This window comes from Paramormyrops kingsleyae, chromosome 21, assembly GCF_048594095.1.
Source record: "Paramormyrops kingsleyae isolate MSU_618 chromosome 21, PKINGS_0.4, whole genome shotgun sequence".
Classification (NCBI taxonomy): domain Eukaryota; kingdom Metazoa; phylum Chordata; class Actinopteri; order Osteoglossiformes; family Mormyridae; genus Paramormyrops; species Paramormyrops kingsleyae.
Window position 1 is genome coordinate 7,891,027 of NC_132817.1, and position 17,526 is coordinate 7,908,552.

A 17,526-nucleotide genomic window follows, 5' to 3' on the forward strand; every position below is an offset into this window, starting at 1 on the left:
CTCACGGTTGATGGGTCACAATGGGAGGCTCGCATTGTCCTTGTAGCCTGGATGGTGGCAACATCAGAGGTCATATGGAAGCCTACTGTTATTATTGTTTTTTTTTTTGTTTTTTTTTTAAGAGGAATCATTAGGATTCCCCAAAGAGGAAGAGGTGAATGCCCATACAATGACATGAATAAATATATGAAATGACAGCCCACTGCAGAGAACGTCTCCCACATGAAGTGGTGTTTAAGTTGACTGTCAGTAGGAGAGCTTTGGGGTGCTAAAATAGCCCAGTGAAGTTCAGTTACGTAAGGGCAGCCCTGGAGAGAGGCAGGGGAGTGAGGACTGCTGCAAATCTCACCAGACAAACCCGAATAGAGAGCCTACTGCTTCTAATAAAGATATGAGCTTTTCCTCATATGTTTCTTTTGTTTTCCATAGGGACTGTCTGCCTAAGCTTGCAACATGACATGCCTGCAGTTTGATTTGGCAGGAATTTGTTTTTTAAATGTCATGTCTCTTCTGCTGAAGGTTGCGGGATCGTGTTCTACGACAAGAGAGTTCTACTTCTCTCCTTTCTCTTCCTTCTAATCAGAAATAGACATTTCTCTTAAGTTTCCTTCCTCCTTTACTGATTACTGATTTTTTTTTCCTGTAAAGCAACCATTGCATTGTGAAAGGCGCTATATAAATGTACCTTATTATTATTATTATTAGTTCTATGTGAAAGTTCTGCTTTGTTTGCTGATCACAGTTCATCAGCCTGAACTCATCCTCCTCACTCACTCGTTTAGCCCACGAACAGGATAAAACTGCAGATTCAGCTTCCTGTCTCTTCTCCTCAGCCCAAGCAGCTCACATCAGGCGAGGTATAGGTCCACAAAGACAGGGCCATGATGAGCCTGGAACCTATCCCAGCAAACACAAGCCAAGGGAACTCCTTTGATGGTCTATCACAGAGCAGACACACAAATACAAACCAAGGGCAAATCGGGACAAACAAATGTGCATAAATACACGCTACAGGCAATTCAGAGATACCAATTTGAATAATTACATGTTTTGGACCGTTGCAGGAAACTGGAGTCCCCAAGGGAAGCCCACTCAGACTCTGAGAAGGCTTCTAACCTCCACTAACTGGGTGGGAACCAAACCCACAACTTTAGTTGAGTAAGGCTAGAATCAGCCTACGAGAGACCTAGTTTCGAGTTCTTGTGTGGAAAAGCACAGAGCGTATTTTTCTATGGTTATTGAGCCATTCTGGATTAATATTACCCTTGTAACATCAGTATTTGTTTTCTCCAAGCAAACACATTCCAGTCCGCAAGCTCATTACCCAGTCTTGTTACTGCCAAGTGGACTTGAAAATACAAGCGAAAATATTGGAATTTATCCCAGAAGAAGGACAAAGATGTCACAGTATATTCTAGCTAGTAGGACTGGTCTTTTAAAATATAAGCAGTTGAAAGTTGAATATTGCCTGGTAGCACAATGGCTGTATGGGGTACAATGATGCAGTTTCATAAGGCATTACATTACAGAATGATGCAAAGAAGAATACATGCGGTTTGCAAACAGGTCTCCTATATTATTGTAAATGAAAAGAAAAATGCTGCAGTTGTTTATGAAACCCATGCTGATTGTGAGTTGAATGGCTAATCTACTGTGGTGGAATATCCTTTTCATCTGAAGCGTAGCATACTGGTGCTGATAACTTCTGATGCTGCTATTATCCTTGGGTGATTGAACTTCCTCTGTATGTTTACAAAGTCAACAATATGCAGTGGCAGCAAATGCCTGAAGGTCCGCTTTTCCCTGGAAGCTGCCAAAAACTCGCTGTGCTTTTGGATTGAACTTCCATCACCCATCATTCTTGTGTGTGGGGGGGATTGGGCAAGACTTTACTTAAGGCCATGTCTTTAGTAATTTATAAGCACATTCATAATGCATTATAATGCAGTAATAAAACATTATAAATATATAAATATTTCTAAAAATGTACAGCACATAATAGCCATGTTAATTATGCATTACGAATGCCTTATGAAGCTCACATCTATAATGGAGCATAGATAACTTCATAATGCATTATAAAACTTAGTATGTGACTTAAGGATGCTAATTACAGCATTAAAAAGGTATCTATAGTGCTTTACAAATGAGACCTTCATAAGGCATTCATAATGCATAATACACATGGCTATAATGTGTTATGCCTTTTGATAAATATTTATAGTCATGTTTATAATGCTTTATGAATGTGATTACAAATGGCTAAAAACATGGCCTTAAGTAGAGTGTTGCTGGGGATTAAGAATCAACATAAGGATACCTGGGATTCCTGTAATGATTTCTGTAAGACCCTAACCTGACCTCAGACATGTTTCTCATCAAGTCCTAACTAACGTATAATATTATATGACCCTTCTGATTGTAGGAATCCTTTCCTTCTGTGCCTATTGCGCTGATCAGCTCCACTGCATAGATTTAATCTGTCAGCCCCATCACGCTGATTAGCTTTGTCACGCTAATACGTTTTTCTGTCTGACACTTCGATACACTCGCACAATTTCCACATTTATCTTCTCCGCCAGCCCAAACGCACTAATGAGTTACGTCAGGCTGCCGGCGAGTGGCCCTGTCTGGCCGCAGTCAGTCACACTGACCAGCCTGTCAGGTCGGTCACACTTCAATGAACACCTCTATCACATATAATTAGTCTGCAGTTCCAGTTACGTTACTCTTTGGAAAGCGGATTTTTTTTTTCTGACTGATTAGTGGGATAGTTTTGGCCTTAATTATAAAATCTCACTCTCAGGTTGTCGCTGAGCTGTAATCCTCTAATCCTAATTAGGGTGCATCACATGGTCTGAGCACTGGCGTACCTCACAAAATTGAAGGAAGAAAATGCGACCTCTTAGCTGCACATTAATAAGCCTTCTCCCAGTGTTCTGATTGCATGTAGTCCCCTGGAGATCTCCCAAACACAGCAGGGTCCCTCCTGTGTGCCCCAGCTCAGCATTCACCTAATCACCAGCCCCCTGCGGCACACTCACACTTAGCTCTGGTTATTAACCCCCACCCCTGCCTGCCCCCCCAGCCCTGCCCCGCCCGACTCTGCATCTCTCTCCCACAATCTAAACATTCCTGCAGATGTGGACACAGCTTTCAGAGCCACAGGTAGCTCAACAAGAAGCGCATTGTGCTGACAATGCGAAAGGCGTGGGTTCAGATCCCAAGGAAGATGCGTGAATTGTAACCCTCTCTCCCTAAATTGCTTTGGATAAAAGCATCAGATAAATGTAGGTATTTCTTTTATTTCGAACATCTTTTTACTGTGACAGGATATGACCACCATTTCAGTTGTTAGTAAACTGATAGTGGCGAGATATCGTAGCAAAATGGAGACTTAATTGTAGAGGCAGTCATTCCACGTTAGTTTAATGAACAAAGTGCTTCCAAACCAATGACTGGATCTTAGGAACAAAAACCATGTAGGCGGCACACAGTACTGGTAGAGTCTTGGCACAATTTAACTTCAGCTTGTGGGCTGGTTTACTTTTCTGTTGTTTTTTTTTTTTTTGCAAAAACAATCGCTCTTTATCTTTCATTCTTTGACAACCTATCGAGCTTGACTGCTAATGGCCTGTTTGTCTGCCACGGTAAGCAGGTCAGAAATAACGTTTTAACGTTATGTAAAGCTTGGTAAGAGCACAATTAGGCTGCTGTAGAAGTGTGGAATCATTCGTCCCACCCTTTAATACCTGTCAGCCATTATCTGACTCTTTTCAACCACAGTAATGACCAATAAACTGCATTTACATGCCAGAAGAGTCTCTTGCGGCTGCTAATTGACGTTCCTTTCTGTCATTCTTACATACGCACTTTTTAAAAGCCCACTAAAGCTATTTCATTTTTATGATTTCTTACGTGCACAACACTGCAGGTTTATAAACACAGAAGGGCCCCTGTTGTGTGTTCTAATTTATTTACTGTATGTATCAATAAGTTTTCTTTATGTTCGTGTTATAGCATTTTATGTCCTATTTAAATGTCTTTTTAGCATCTTCGTAATGTTCTATTTATAGATCATTTATGTTATAAGCTCTGCTGTAAGAGCATACTAACATATTATTTACATGTATTTAGGATTATGCATATAGTCATATTCTGAGCCCCCATATATTTGCTGGTGATGACAGGTCTCCTTTACACTTGGTCTGGTATCACATGACCAACAGCAGAGTTTAAAGCAGCGTCCCCCTACCCTAACTCCACACAAACGGGCCCTGAGGGCAGTCATCCAGAAAATATCCACGCCCGTGGCCCCGCCCCCCGAGATCTTTGGAGCTCCGGATACAATGCCAAATTTTGTTGCTAAAAGTGGCCTCCCTAATTGAATAGGAAACCCTCGAACTGGTACGATAAACCAGGACTCGTCAGATAATGGGTGGCTTCTAGAGTTCCAGCATTAACATCAAAGGCAGTGGCTGTGCGGTAAAAGCAGAGTCCAGCTAACAGACGCCGTAAAATGATTCATTGTAACAAAATGCTTAATTTGTGTCTCTGTCATGTACAGACAGCTCTCGACTTACCGATGTAAATAAATCCAGATAAAATACAAGATTATGCAAGAAGCCTGTAAGGAAATAAACACTCTAAATTTTCATTTATTTAATATGTGTTCTTTAATAAGTATTGGGGAGCACGGTGACGCAGTGGTTAACACTGTTGCCTGACACCTCTGGGACCTGTGTGTGAGTCTCTGCCGTACCTCTGCTGTCCGGGGGTTTCCCCCGGGTGCTCTGGTTTCCCCCCCACAGTCCAAAAACATGCTGAGGCAAGTTGGAGTTACCAAATTGCCCATAGGTGTGCGTGTGTGAGCAAATGGTATAATTGCCTTGTGCCAATAGACTCAGGACCCCCCATGACCCTGAATGGGATAAGTGTTCACAGAAGATGGGAGGACAGTAAGTATTAGTAGTACAATTTTTGGTGTATGTGTTTCTGCTCAATGGTGTCGTAAATGGTATGGGAAGGTAAATGTCAACTACATAAGGATTTGTGGAATGATCAGCCGAGAACTGCCTGTACTTACATCAGTTTAAATATTTTACTGTTTTGGGGTTTTTTTTTTTTGCAATGGCAGCACCTAAACCAAATGGGACCACGCAAATCCGGGGGGGTGGACGGAAAGAGTGACCTTCCAGCATCGCAGCACTCCCGCGCTCGGGACAAACCGCAGTGGCTGCAAAATGACACCTGTCCCTGCAGTCTTTGTGTTTTAGCTCTGGTAATGCTTTACTGATCCACGACAGGAAGGCTTGTGGGTTATAAAGATGCTGCATGACTAAAATGACATGTTTCTGAGTACCTTCTTCCATGTAGCAATAATACTCCGGCAGGTAGTATGGATAGTAACAAGTAATGGGATAGTTTTGGTTAATAATCGTGGGGTCTGGGGCACATGGATGCTGAGGTCCCTGGACTGTATCTAGAGCTTGGTTGCGGATGTGCTCCTGCCTAACAGATACTGACGGACCACACAGGTAAGGATGGGGACTCCGGGTAGATTTTTCCCTTCCTTGGTGATGCTCCTTTTTGGCCAATTGATGGGTGATTGATGGCCACACTCCCACATGTACTATGCTGTTCCACATTACATTCATTTATCAGATACTTTTATCCAAAGTGAGACAGCAGCATGAGACAGGGGCTGGAGCAATTGGGTATGGGGACCTTGCTCAAGGGTACAATGGTGAGGTTACTCTACTGAGCCTGGGATTAGAACCGATGACCGTCCTAACCCACTAACCCACACACCCCCATCTCTCCCAGTGAAGTGTCCGCTTTCGCAGTAAGTCAATGACTTTCCATCTCTTTTCTTCCTGAGTTATTCCTTGAAGCATGACAGCATTGATCTGATAATGGTCTTCCGACTGTCATTTTACACTGAGCCCTGCACTGTATCTGGCATGTGCATTATGGCCTTGATTGCTTGCGGCCTTAAGGAAAACGTTCATCTGTTTTCCATAACAGGCTTATTCAGTGCAGGTCTGAAGGCTTCCTCCGCGAGAGCAAGGGTCACACTTACCAAAGCTTAGGGGTATAAGGCTACGGTGACTCCCTCTGAGCCACTGTTAAGAAAACAGGCCATTCACAATTCTTTACCTCCAAATTTACTCCTATCACTTTTATTCCCACAATTCTGACCACAATTAATATGAATATGAATGGATAGATGGATGAACCACCCCGCCCCCCACAAAATTTGTTTAAACCCCACTATTCTTCAGTAAAAACTACTGAAGGGGCGTCCCCACACCTGAATGGCCCCTGCCCCACCCCCCCTACCCCTCCATTCTGAAAAAATCTGCCAAGTGAGATCCCCCCCCCCCCAGTCACAAATTTTTTTTCTGGCTAAAGGCTTGGGGGTATTCCACAAAGCAGAATTTCTTCATTAGCCAGATAATTTAAGCCAAAAGGATCGTCCAGTAGGAATGTCACTCTCGTCCAACTGGACAGTTTTCACGTTTGGCTTAAGTTAGCCAGCTAACTGGGTAATCCGGCTCTGTGGAATAGCCCCCAGATTGAAAGGCTAGGCCAGTTCATGGCATCTCTTGCTGTTCATGTTTTCAGCAGCATTATCTGTGTTGGATACAGTACTGCATCTGAATGGTATGTCTAAAATAGCCATTTAAACAGTAACTGAGATTTATGTGAGTGAACCTGGCAAGCAAGTATTGTGCTTAAAGTGAGGTAATTTGATTTTGCACCTGAGGTAATGGTCCTCCCTCATTCCAATTGTGTGATTGGCCCATCTCCCATGGCAACTAGGCAACCAGGATCAGAAACAAAAGTATTTCCACTTGTCACATGTGTGGGTTGAAATATTAACATCGCCAAAATCCAAATCTGGAGGCAACTGGGTTATTTATAATAATTAAGCATAACATGTTCGCTTCTCTGAACTAGCTATTAATCCTTTATCAGGTCATTTCACAAACCCAGTGCACCTCGACGCACATGAAACGATACACAAACAGTCACAAGTAATATAATTACACCTTCAAACTGAAAAACATTTTGGTAGGGGGAAATAGAGCCTCATGTATTCTCATCCCTGCCGTTAAACAATGACGGTGCTCATGCAGATTCTCTTATAGATCATAAATATTAAACATCAGCTCAGCTAATGCTGATGGTCAACTAGCTGTACAGCCTCCGAAAACAACTCATCTGACACCAGCACTAACTAAACCGGGAAGTTTATCAAATAGGATCTAGATGTCATTTCCCTGTGAACAAACTGTTTTTTGTTAGATGGAACACACCCAGTATTATTGGTTAACTGGTTGTGAAATGGTACCACAGATGCACTGGGAATATTAACAGAGAACCACCAGGATCTTCACTGGGGGATCTGTTTTTAGTTGTAGATCCAGTTTCTACAGTAGCATACATCACTATTCACATCTGCCAATAAAAAGTATATTAAAATAAGATGGATTTGATCTCATTGACAATCCTTGGATTAAATGGCTTGGCCTGAGTTTAGGTTGTCCTCTACATCCTGAATAAAAGTGACAAATTTGTCTAGTGATGCCCGAAATTGTAGTACGCCTCACATAATTCTCCCAGGAGATGTCTCACCCTTAATATGATCCATTGAGTGGATTGTATTGAAGTTGAGTTCTAAATATCAAATTATTAAGCAATCTTTTCTTTGCCTGAAACTGCAATGCATTTTAATGTCCAAGTAGCTTCACACAGCCTGCAGACATAAAAAGACACTTTATTGCCTTTCTTAAACAGAGGATATGCAAAACCACGTAACCAAAAGTACAAGATACATAGAGAGCCTGCATAATAAGTGTAAACAGAGAAAATTCCCTTTCATCTCTTGATAAACTTTAAACAGCCAGTTGTCCTTGAATATTTTTTTCATATTATCACTTATGATGGGATGGTAGGGGATGGGGGGGTGGGGTGGCGGTTCTGAATATTAGCAATAGAGATCTGTCATGCAAGCTCTGCTAATGTAAGCTTTGTGCAGAAGAGAAACATTCACCCCCGCCCATGCTCTTAACACAGGCTGGAGTGAAAGTCACAGCATTTACAATTAAAATGGAAAGTTATGGCTTTCTAGGGGTGCATACATGGGTGAGGGCACTGGCCCCAACTGAAAGCTGATTGGCCCCCGGAGTGACCTTTCCCCTGTCACTCACGGATTCAAAGTGTATTATTGGCTAATGATAAAGTTAGCCCCTCTGTATGAATTATGGCCCCTCTTAAAAATCCCAGAGTCGCCCCGTGCTTTTCATGTTTCATGTCCTGTCTGCTGCGGCCGTGAATGAAATACCCATAGCGTGACCTCAAAGACGGTGTCAGCCGTAGGGTTTAAACAAACGACATGTCGCTGCCACCGCCCGTAATGAACAGACGACGTCTGCGTGAGTCACAGACTCTGAATTGGTTCCATTTTCTTTATGAATTCCAAAAGCGTCCATTTTGGCTCCGTTTACTTGTGTCTCTTTCTGGCCCAGTCACCCACACTGGAGTTAGCTCAGCTGCTATTGGTTGCTTCCTCCTCCCCCCAGACTGATGAGGGAAGCTTCATTACTCCCTCCTTGCTCTCCCCAAAGGTTCACGCAAAACACCATCTGTTCCAATTGATCTGCCCCTTTTCATATTACGGGGCATTTTGCGCCATGTTACCATAGCGACCGCAGCAAGCATCATTCCACAGAAATATCACTGACAACCACAGTAGGGAATATGTGGCTGTTAAAACTGCATGTAAGACTAATTACTGCTCTTGTTGATGTGTCTGTGGAAAGGAGGGGCGGCAATCAATTTTGTAATATTTTAATTCACAATTTTGCCCATTTTTGGCACCATTGTTTATAAAGTAGCATACTCTATAAATATGTCTTTTCCTCTTTCCGCGCTTACAGGCTGAAATATCGACAATTGTTAAATCCAAATCCAAAGGTCTGCTGTGGGCTTCAGTAGTAATTTCCATAATAAGCTTTTCAATAGAGGCTTTCTGAAATAGCTAATTATATAAAACCTTTTCCATGAGGTCTTATATCAGTGCCACCCATTTCGAAAAACTGGCATTCATATGCAAAGGGTTTTTGGCATGTCTGTGCCACACACTTGAGTTTCTTTGAACACGATGACCCTGTTTTTACTTCATTGGCGTGCCCGGCTTTCACTGTCCTCAGTGGCAATGGCCACAAGGTCAGGCCTAGAGCTAGAAAAGTTACCCTGGGACCATGACGAGTCACCGATTTGAGCTTCTTGAGTTTTAATAACGCATGTGATTGCATGTGAACATCAGTGACGTCTTGGTTTATTCTGAATTAAGATTGGTACTTCTGATATAATTTTATCCCCCACTGTAGAGTTTCAAACATTCTAGATCTGCAATGCAAAAAAAAATCCAAGTCATGTGACAGAGCACAGACGTTTGACTGAAACCAGAGCATCTATGTTGCCAACGCCTATAGATCCAAGTAGAAGGTCACAAGCAGAGACATGTAACATGTCCCACACTGCATGCCTGATACCAGTACACATGTGTAACACGCTTCCCTGTCCTTGTCAAGCCTGTCAAGCATTTTAGCTCATCTGACAGGTACATATGTCATTTCAGTTAAGTGAACCATGATGTGTGCAAAGGGTCATTTTATGTCCTTTCACTTCTTTACATGTGCTGTAAAGATCATAAAGGGCCTTTGAGAGCCATTTTGTCTCCGAATTTGTTGTTTGTCACTGATATAAAGTCCCCTAACTCATCTGTCATCAATTAAGGTGACTGTGCCTTTAAAACACTGCCCCCATTGCCAGAAAGAGACAGCTCTCACAGTGACACTTGTTTTTCATTACAGTGGATGCTGCCACACTTAAGCAGGAGGTAACCAGGAGACAGATACAGGTTCTGTCAACCTCCCCTCCACTCTGGATATTGCTGAATTGGGGGGTGGGGGGGCAGTTTCGTTAATTCACTTTCTTACACCAGCACCAATTATGGAATGGGGGCCCTCTCCGGGCCTTTCCGGACCCCATATTGACCACTGCAGTGGTTAAGCTCCAAAACAAAGGATATTTCACAACTGTTCCTTGGCACTTTTACTCAAAATGTGTTGTTACTCACTCCCATTTGATCTGGAATTCTTGTGTCAAAGTCTATAACTGCTCCACAGCATAAAGTGTGGGAGTCACTGCAGACCCTTCAATTCTCTACAGAAAACTGCTGGATGCAAAACTGAAGATGCTGACATAAACTACAGATGCTGCCATTTTGCCTGCCATTGATTTTGCTGTTTCCAAACAGAACTGTCTTCATCAGAAGCTGAGCGTAACTTTTTCCCCTCTGTTGTCTAAGATCTTTCCATTACAGAGGAGTGCGGTTTTGGGGAAATTATACTTTACATAACTGTATGGTTCTGTCAATATTGCAGTCAATTAAAGATTTTATTAATACATGTTTTCCCTTCCTGTTTTACAGGCAAGTTTACGATCCACAATAAATGGAAAGGCTGGTGTTTACACATTCATTAAATGTGCTTAACCAAAGGATATTTTATTCGACCATCCTCTATAGTTACTGATTTTACTGTGTTGGCTTCACCCCTGAAAAGGAAAATAATCTATCATGTGAGTGTTTCGGCTTTTCAGTTACCATGAAGCCAGCAACATTCCACATCTTAGAGCTGAGCTCAGAATTATGGGAAGATTTCCAGTCGCCATCGACATTCAGGCTCGTCGTGTCCTTTTAAGGAGCTGCCAGGTTCAGCTGGGGTATTTTCGGGCATTTTTGGGACTGTCGCTCTGGTATGGCTACAGTCAACTGGTGCCAAATGGGTTCTTGGTTCTCCAGAGGTTTCTGGTGACCCGTCTACACATTTTAATTGCTGTTGCCAAAATTCTGCACCATGTTCCTCTCCTCTGTCAGGAGCATCTCTCCTGCGGTCGCGTTTGTGCCAGACTCCCGTCTCGAATGAGCAAAATCCGTTAAACCATTTTGCGTTTTTTTTATTTTGGCAGATGCTGGCTTGTTGTTTTACCTCTTTGTTCTTGTCAGGACTTAAAATAGCATGTTTTCACAGTCTTCTCCCGCGTTATCTAACCACTGCCCCCCACCACCCCCACACCGCTCCAGCTCGACACAGAGCAGACAGCCGCGCTGACACCCGAACCTTCACGCAGGGCAGAATCACGTTACCGCGTTTGGATCAGAGGTCCGCCTGAAATTAAGATGACTAAACCCACCTGTTAAAATAGGGCCCTTCTCTTCTAAAATAATAAATCTGATTAGCTTCATGCCTTGGTCAAGTCTAATTTTAAGATCTTCCGACGTACGTTTCACAGTGAAGTGACAGCGCTATCTGTGTGTCAGCTGGATGACAAGCTAGAAGTGTTTGTTTTAACTCTTCAAAATGGAAAAGACACAGGCTGACAGCCAATTTACTCTGTGACACGAGTAAAACCCTCTGCAAGGCGAATGCTACCCTACAGTCCCATCCTTCATCTTTAACGACTCCTGAGGCATTAATTACTGCATTGCCCAAATAATAAATAAATATAATTTGCCTATGAGACGTATTAAGATCAAAGTCCATCCCAGCATCATCATTTGTCCAACGGCATAGTATTCCTTTTACAGTGATATTTCAGATCACATCCCAGAGAGAACAAAGACTTCGGTTACGTCATGTGTGACAGCATGATTTTTTCATTTGCATTTTTAAAATATACCTCTCCCAGCAAACCTTGCTGGAAACCCTTTAGTCTGCTGTACTTCAGTCAAGTCGCTTCATATTGCTGGCGTTTCCTTAATTCACATTTTAAAACACTTCACGGACTGAAAACCCCTCAAACGAGGATGGCAATTAGAACCATGTGACTCAGGGATTGGCCAGGAAGTGACACGGGAAGGAGGTTACAGAGTGGGACAGGGGTAGTTTTTGGCAAGACACACAAAACATAAACAGACGTGACAAACAAAGACGCCATTCTGGCGTTCCAAACAATGATGAAATATGCTCAGTCATGATAGTCTGGGAACAGGAAAACTGGCATTCGATTCAATTACAAAAGTGCTTGGGGCTGACATCAAACCTGTGGGGGAAGGAACAGGAGACACAGATTTCTGCATTTTCTAAGAACAAGCTAGAGGTGGATGGAATCAACACCAGGAACCCGGAACCCACCCCCTCTTCTCACACTGATACCTTCCTACAAAGGTCAAAGGTCAAGTAAATCAAAAATCAAACCGCTTGTAATGCAATGTAACATGTCCGAATTTTTCTAATGCGCAAACGTCAGCTGAAAACATCATATTCTTTTTTTTCAGTTTATGTCAAAACTCAAGGGGGTTCGAAGTTTGAAGGTCATTTTTGTTTTGCAATCGATAAATATCGATCACCGCCTCCGCACTCTGCTTGGTTCAGCACAGCTAAATTAGCAGCAGCGATCTCGAGGAAAGGCAAGGCGCGGCGAAGTGCAATCTGTATTTCGCTTTGCCGTCTTCTGTTCGTTCTCCATGAACCGACCCGCTCTAATGGTCCTTGTTGTACTGGGCTTGAGTCCAACATACTGCACTCTCACCCTCTTGTGTCTAAATGTCCGGTGCAAATGTAAACCTTCAAGGCCTCAGTTTGAGCGAATTAGGGCCTGGGCCCCTATCACTCACGGAGTCTCTCCTTGGAGATGACTAGAATAGAACAGTGATACTTTATTAAAATCTCCATGGGGAAATTTTCCATACAGGTTAGAGCAAAGCTTGAGGTCACAGCAAAGGAACAGCCACCTTGTGACACCCAGGGAGCTGGGGGTTAAGGACCTTGCTCAAGAGTCTATGGACATGTAGCTAATCTACCAAAGGGGGCTTGAACCAGCAACCTTCTGATCACAGGAACAGAGGCTTAGCCTGCTGAGCCACACATCTCCCCCAAAAGAGGACACGGAGTCTCCCCCTCAGCTCCCACCATCTCTCCAGCTCTGCGGCGTGCTGGTCCACACAGAACACCTGCTGAAGTTAATCGCTGGTGCCTCGCAGCTGGAGAACACATGAGAAGCTGCCGGACAGGCATCCTCACACTGTGACAGGAAGCAGGCCGAATAGCTTCGATCTCGCTCACGAGACTCTCTCTCTCTCTCTCTCTCTCTCTCTCTCTGACATGGAGTAAACCATCTGCACCAGCCGTAGCTCCAAAACAATGGCCTTGCGGTTTTGGCTCAAAGCAGCTGAGAAGCCACACACAGTGCTTACAGTGCAACAAAACCAAGCATATCCTGTCTGTACCCGTACTCTGTACCCGTACTCTGTACCCGTACTCTGTACCCGTACTCTGTACCCGTACTCTGTACCCGTACTCTGTACCCGTACTCTGTACCCGTACTCTGTACCCGTACTCTGTACGTATGTCTTTCCATTAGTTCACTCACACATGTACAGTAATGAAGCACACTGGTCTCATTTTATCCAACATTTAAAATATGACCTAAACAGTCGAGGACATTTAATATTGTAATAATACTGATAAAAAAAATTTAGACATTAACACGAATGATAGCTGTACATAAAATGCACTTTGTAATTTGTTACGTCACTAAATTAGGGGACAATAAAAAGACAATAAAATCATCATTCTGAAATATCATCATGATGTCACTGTCCAAAATCACGTTCCAGTTCAGCTCTATAAACCATTAGAGCACAACTCAGCTGAGTTCTGACCCATCCTCAGTAATGGTACAAATACTGCCGTCTGTAAGGGTAATGGAAGCATAATGCTATACGATAATTAGCAAACGTTTTAAATGGAACACAACTGGCAGCCTTCATTTTATGGCTATCCATCGTATCACTATACAGGTCAAACACTTTTAGAAATTAATATTCAAATTTCATCTAATATGAATAATAAAAATGCTCTCCTGAATGTTTTATAAGCTCCCTATCAATACCAGCATTATAACTGCATGTCTCAATATCGAAACAACACAAACACCACCCTCTGAAAAATGTAAAGCTGGTCTGTTTTCAGTCAGACTTATGAATACATTTAATTTTTTGGCAATAGGACAAGTTTGACATTCTACGACTGGAGATAAGACAGTTTGGCACGATTTCCGAAGCGTCTATGGCATAGCAAAAGACAGATAATGACTTAATAGAAATATGAAGTCAATCTGCATAAAAAAGATTTATATTTATATATTGCACAAAGTAATTGTTAGAACATTTTAATGATTGTCTCTTGTAGAGTTCAACAAGCACGAGAACATACAAACATAACATACAATTACTAGAGCACAGTTATTCTCACATGATGTAAAGATCCTTCCCCGCAGTTTAACACTTTCACATGGACATACTCAGGGGCGCCGTAAGGGGGAGGAAAGCCAGGACGATTCCAAGGGCCCCCGAGTGACAGGGGCCCTAAAAAATTAGGAAAATAACTGGATTGGTTTGGACTGGGGGGCCTAATATGATATGCTTTCATGGGGCCCAAAATCTCTAGCAACGCCCCTGGACATACTTGTGAAAGCTAACCACTAGAATTTTCCAGCATATTTGAACTTTTAACGCAACTCGAGTAACATTTGCATCAGTATCCTAAGTTGCATTGTACACAATCCCAGTTTCTTTACTTTGAAAGGCCGCAACTAAAAAAATGAGTGGCGTAGCATCGTCAAATATCCAGTGGTCCAAGTTAAACGTAATGCTCTAAACAAATTCAACTGGATTAAATAATATTAATAATAATAATAATAATAATAATAATAATACATTCCAACGTGCCTTGTGAAACTCTCCAAGAACGATGACATTGAAATAAAGCTTGAACTTTTTGAAAATTTCACAACAAACTGTTCTTGATGCAAAAAAAAAAGGGGGGGGGGAAGCATGAATATGCAAATCACTGTCTTTGGTACGGACAATGTCACAGTTTAGGGGCTGTCAACAGGGATTTGCCGAGGTCCTTGGCTTCGCCGGCCGTCCTCACACGTTCGTAACCCAGGATGTTCATGGAGTGCTGACAGTAGTCCTCCACCTGTTTCATCTGCTGGAAACTCAGCGCAGTTCTCCACGCACTGGCTGCCTGCGTCGCATTTCGGGACGAGACAATGAAAGGCTTTGAGGACGAGCTGGTGCCGCTCGTCATGTTCAGGGCGAAGGACTCGATGTCGTGATTTGCCGACAGGTTCACGAACCGGTACACGTTTCTCAGCGTCTTGATGGGATTCTCCACCAGGTCCTCGTAACGCACTGCCATGTATTTCCCCTTGATCCAGCTTGGAGGGTTTAAGGCCGTTCTTAACGTCTTGGAGGTCCGGTCGCAAATCACTTCCATGGCCCCGATGGAGTGGTAGTCAGACCCGTCTTTTTTGTTTACTTTGTGGTTGGGGTCTACGAAAGGGATCCGGCGAAGTTTAGGATCCCTGCTTCTAACCACTTGCAAATTTTCACGTATCAGCCCATGCCGCGATTTGATCCTGGAGTTAGCTACCGCCCTGGGGTCTCTCACCAAGTGGATCACCTTCAGATCCAAAGAGGGGTCCTCCATCAAAGGGGCTAAAACATTGACGTCCAGGATGCGCACCCCTTTTATCACCACGGTGTTATACTTGAGGCACTCCTCTTCCAGAAGCCGTAAGCTCTGAGGAGGACACTTCTTGCACACTTTATCGTCCACCATGCCCACCACATCTTTCCTGTAAGCTGAGCAGAGGGGATAGGAGCAGATCACCTTGTTAAGTGTAGCACCGAAAAGCCCCAGAGAGGTAATGTTCTTGTTCCCCGGTGTGTTGTACAGCTGGAAAACTGAGAGATCACACCGGTACAAGGAGCTTAGCATGTCTCTGGCTGCTCCTTGGAGAGATACGGCATCCCCTGGATACAGTTTCTGCCAGATGTGCCACATGGGTTCATACAAAAAGAAAACCTCCGGGTTTTGGTTAAACAGCTCCCCGAAGAACGAGGATCCGGACCTCCAAGTTGTCAGGACATAAACGAGCTGCCTCTTCTTAGCCAGGGGCGGTCTATAAAGAAAGCGTATGTCCGACCTGCCCTGATAAGTCGCACTTCTCATTTGGTGATTGCATTGCTGCGGCTCCTTAGTCCATTTGTAGTTAGCTAGATTAAGCATGGTCAGAACTAGGAGCAAGAAATACGCTATAAATAAGACGATCCGCTTCCTGCGCAACACTTTCATCACGATTCCTGGATGGGCGATTATTTTGGTATGGTTCCTGTATGTTTTGAGCTTTCGCCCAAAACTCGCATCCTTTTCCCAGGGCGCCGTCAACTTAAGATGATACTGTTTGTTTTTCATTTATGCAACGACTGGGATTGTACAAGCGCCTTAGATGTAAAATATGCCAGGTCTACAGGAGAGGTCGGACCGCCCACACTAGTCGAACGAAAAATAAAGAAAAAAAAACAAAATTCGACGGGTGTAGATTAGGTGATCCAGAGCAATTGGTTATTTAATGTTAACTCTGCCATCTAAAATACGATAACGTAAACGGGGCATTTTACTGCAGTGCGCAAGTATCCTCATTCGGCAGATATAGTGCAAAATACATCCATTAAAAAACAGCTCCGAGATGATTCCATTGCAGATGGAGAACGAAGGCGGCCTGCTTTCAAGAAACACACCCTTAAACATTGACAATCAATGTAACCATTTCCCGGCAGTTTAAGAAATCCGAGTGTTACACGAGCGACAAAGAGAAATCATGTTTTAATGGACAAAATCGCACATAATTACGGTCGCCAGCCTCCGCTCGATCCCCTGTGTTGGTGTAAAAGGAAATGTCGAATCTTTGCGTCCAGTCCAGGCGTATAGTGATTTCGTCTGTATCCGTTATTCCGCTTTCTATTGTGCTATATCTTTTAACTAATTGTAACCGGACCGATTCAATCAGGGTTTAAAGGCAAAAAAATCCCTCCTATCCCAAGCCGCTATTGATGGAACTACCAGCGTTCGGCTTTAGATGCTGCAATACTATTGGTTCCCTGCCCGGTCAATCTCATGTTTGGTACCGCCCCCTTTCGAAGTCTAGACTCGCGTTTTTACTGTTGTTGCAGTCGGATGCTTATTAATTCAAGTGCAGAATCTTATTTAAAAGCGAGACGGTAGATAATACAAATTCAAAGTAAAAGATTACTGATATGCGTCGCCAAGACACCAACTGGGATTCATGTCGTCGTTTATGTCAACAAAATTTTGGAAAGATTAATCCTCCCGGGTTTATAACTCTTGTTTAAGATGCCGCATCAAATTAAACGCTTTTATAAATGAGGGTATGTAAGAGGCCTTTGCTGTCGGTAAGGTTGCAATAAAAGATATAGCTTGCATTCTGATAGAGCACATCGGAACAGTATTTCCAGTGATGCGTGATGATATAATGCTGTCGAAGGCTGTACTGTTTTTATTCATAGCCTACGTACTTTATAAATGACAGTGTGTGCATTCGGTATTCTGTGTAGTGCAATCTTGGTAAAACACATAAACA

General features: G+C 43.1%; 1 protein-coding gene across 1 annotated transcript; it reads right to left on the minus strand.

Moving 5' to 3' along the window:
* Positions 1 to 14,194: 14,194 nt before the first annotated feature.
* Positions 14,195 to 16,968, minus strand: LOC111850465 (carbohydrate sulfotransferase 2). The gene has a single exon (XM_023824380.2). The coding sequence runs from the start codon at positions 16,338 to 16,340 to the stop codon at positions 14,949 to 14,951; it is 1,392 nt and encodes a 463-aa protein (XP_023680148.1). The 5' UTR covers positions 16,341 to 16,968; the 3' UTR covers positions 14,195 to 14,948.
* Positions 16,969 to 17,526: the final 558 nt, after the last annotated feature.

Excerpts from the sequence above, each read along its gene's own strand:
- LOC111850465 (XM_023824380.2), bottom strand. The coding sequence starts at position 16,340 with ATGAAAAACAAACAGTATCATCTTAAGTTGACGGCGCCCTGGGAAAAG.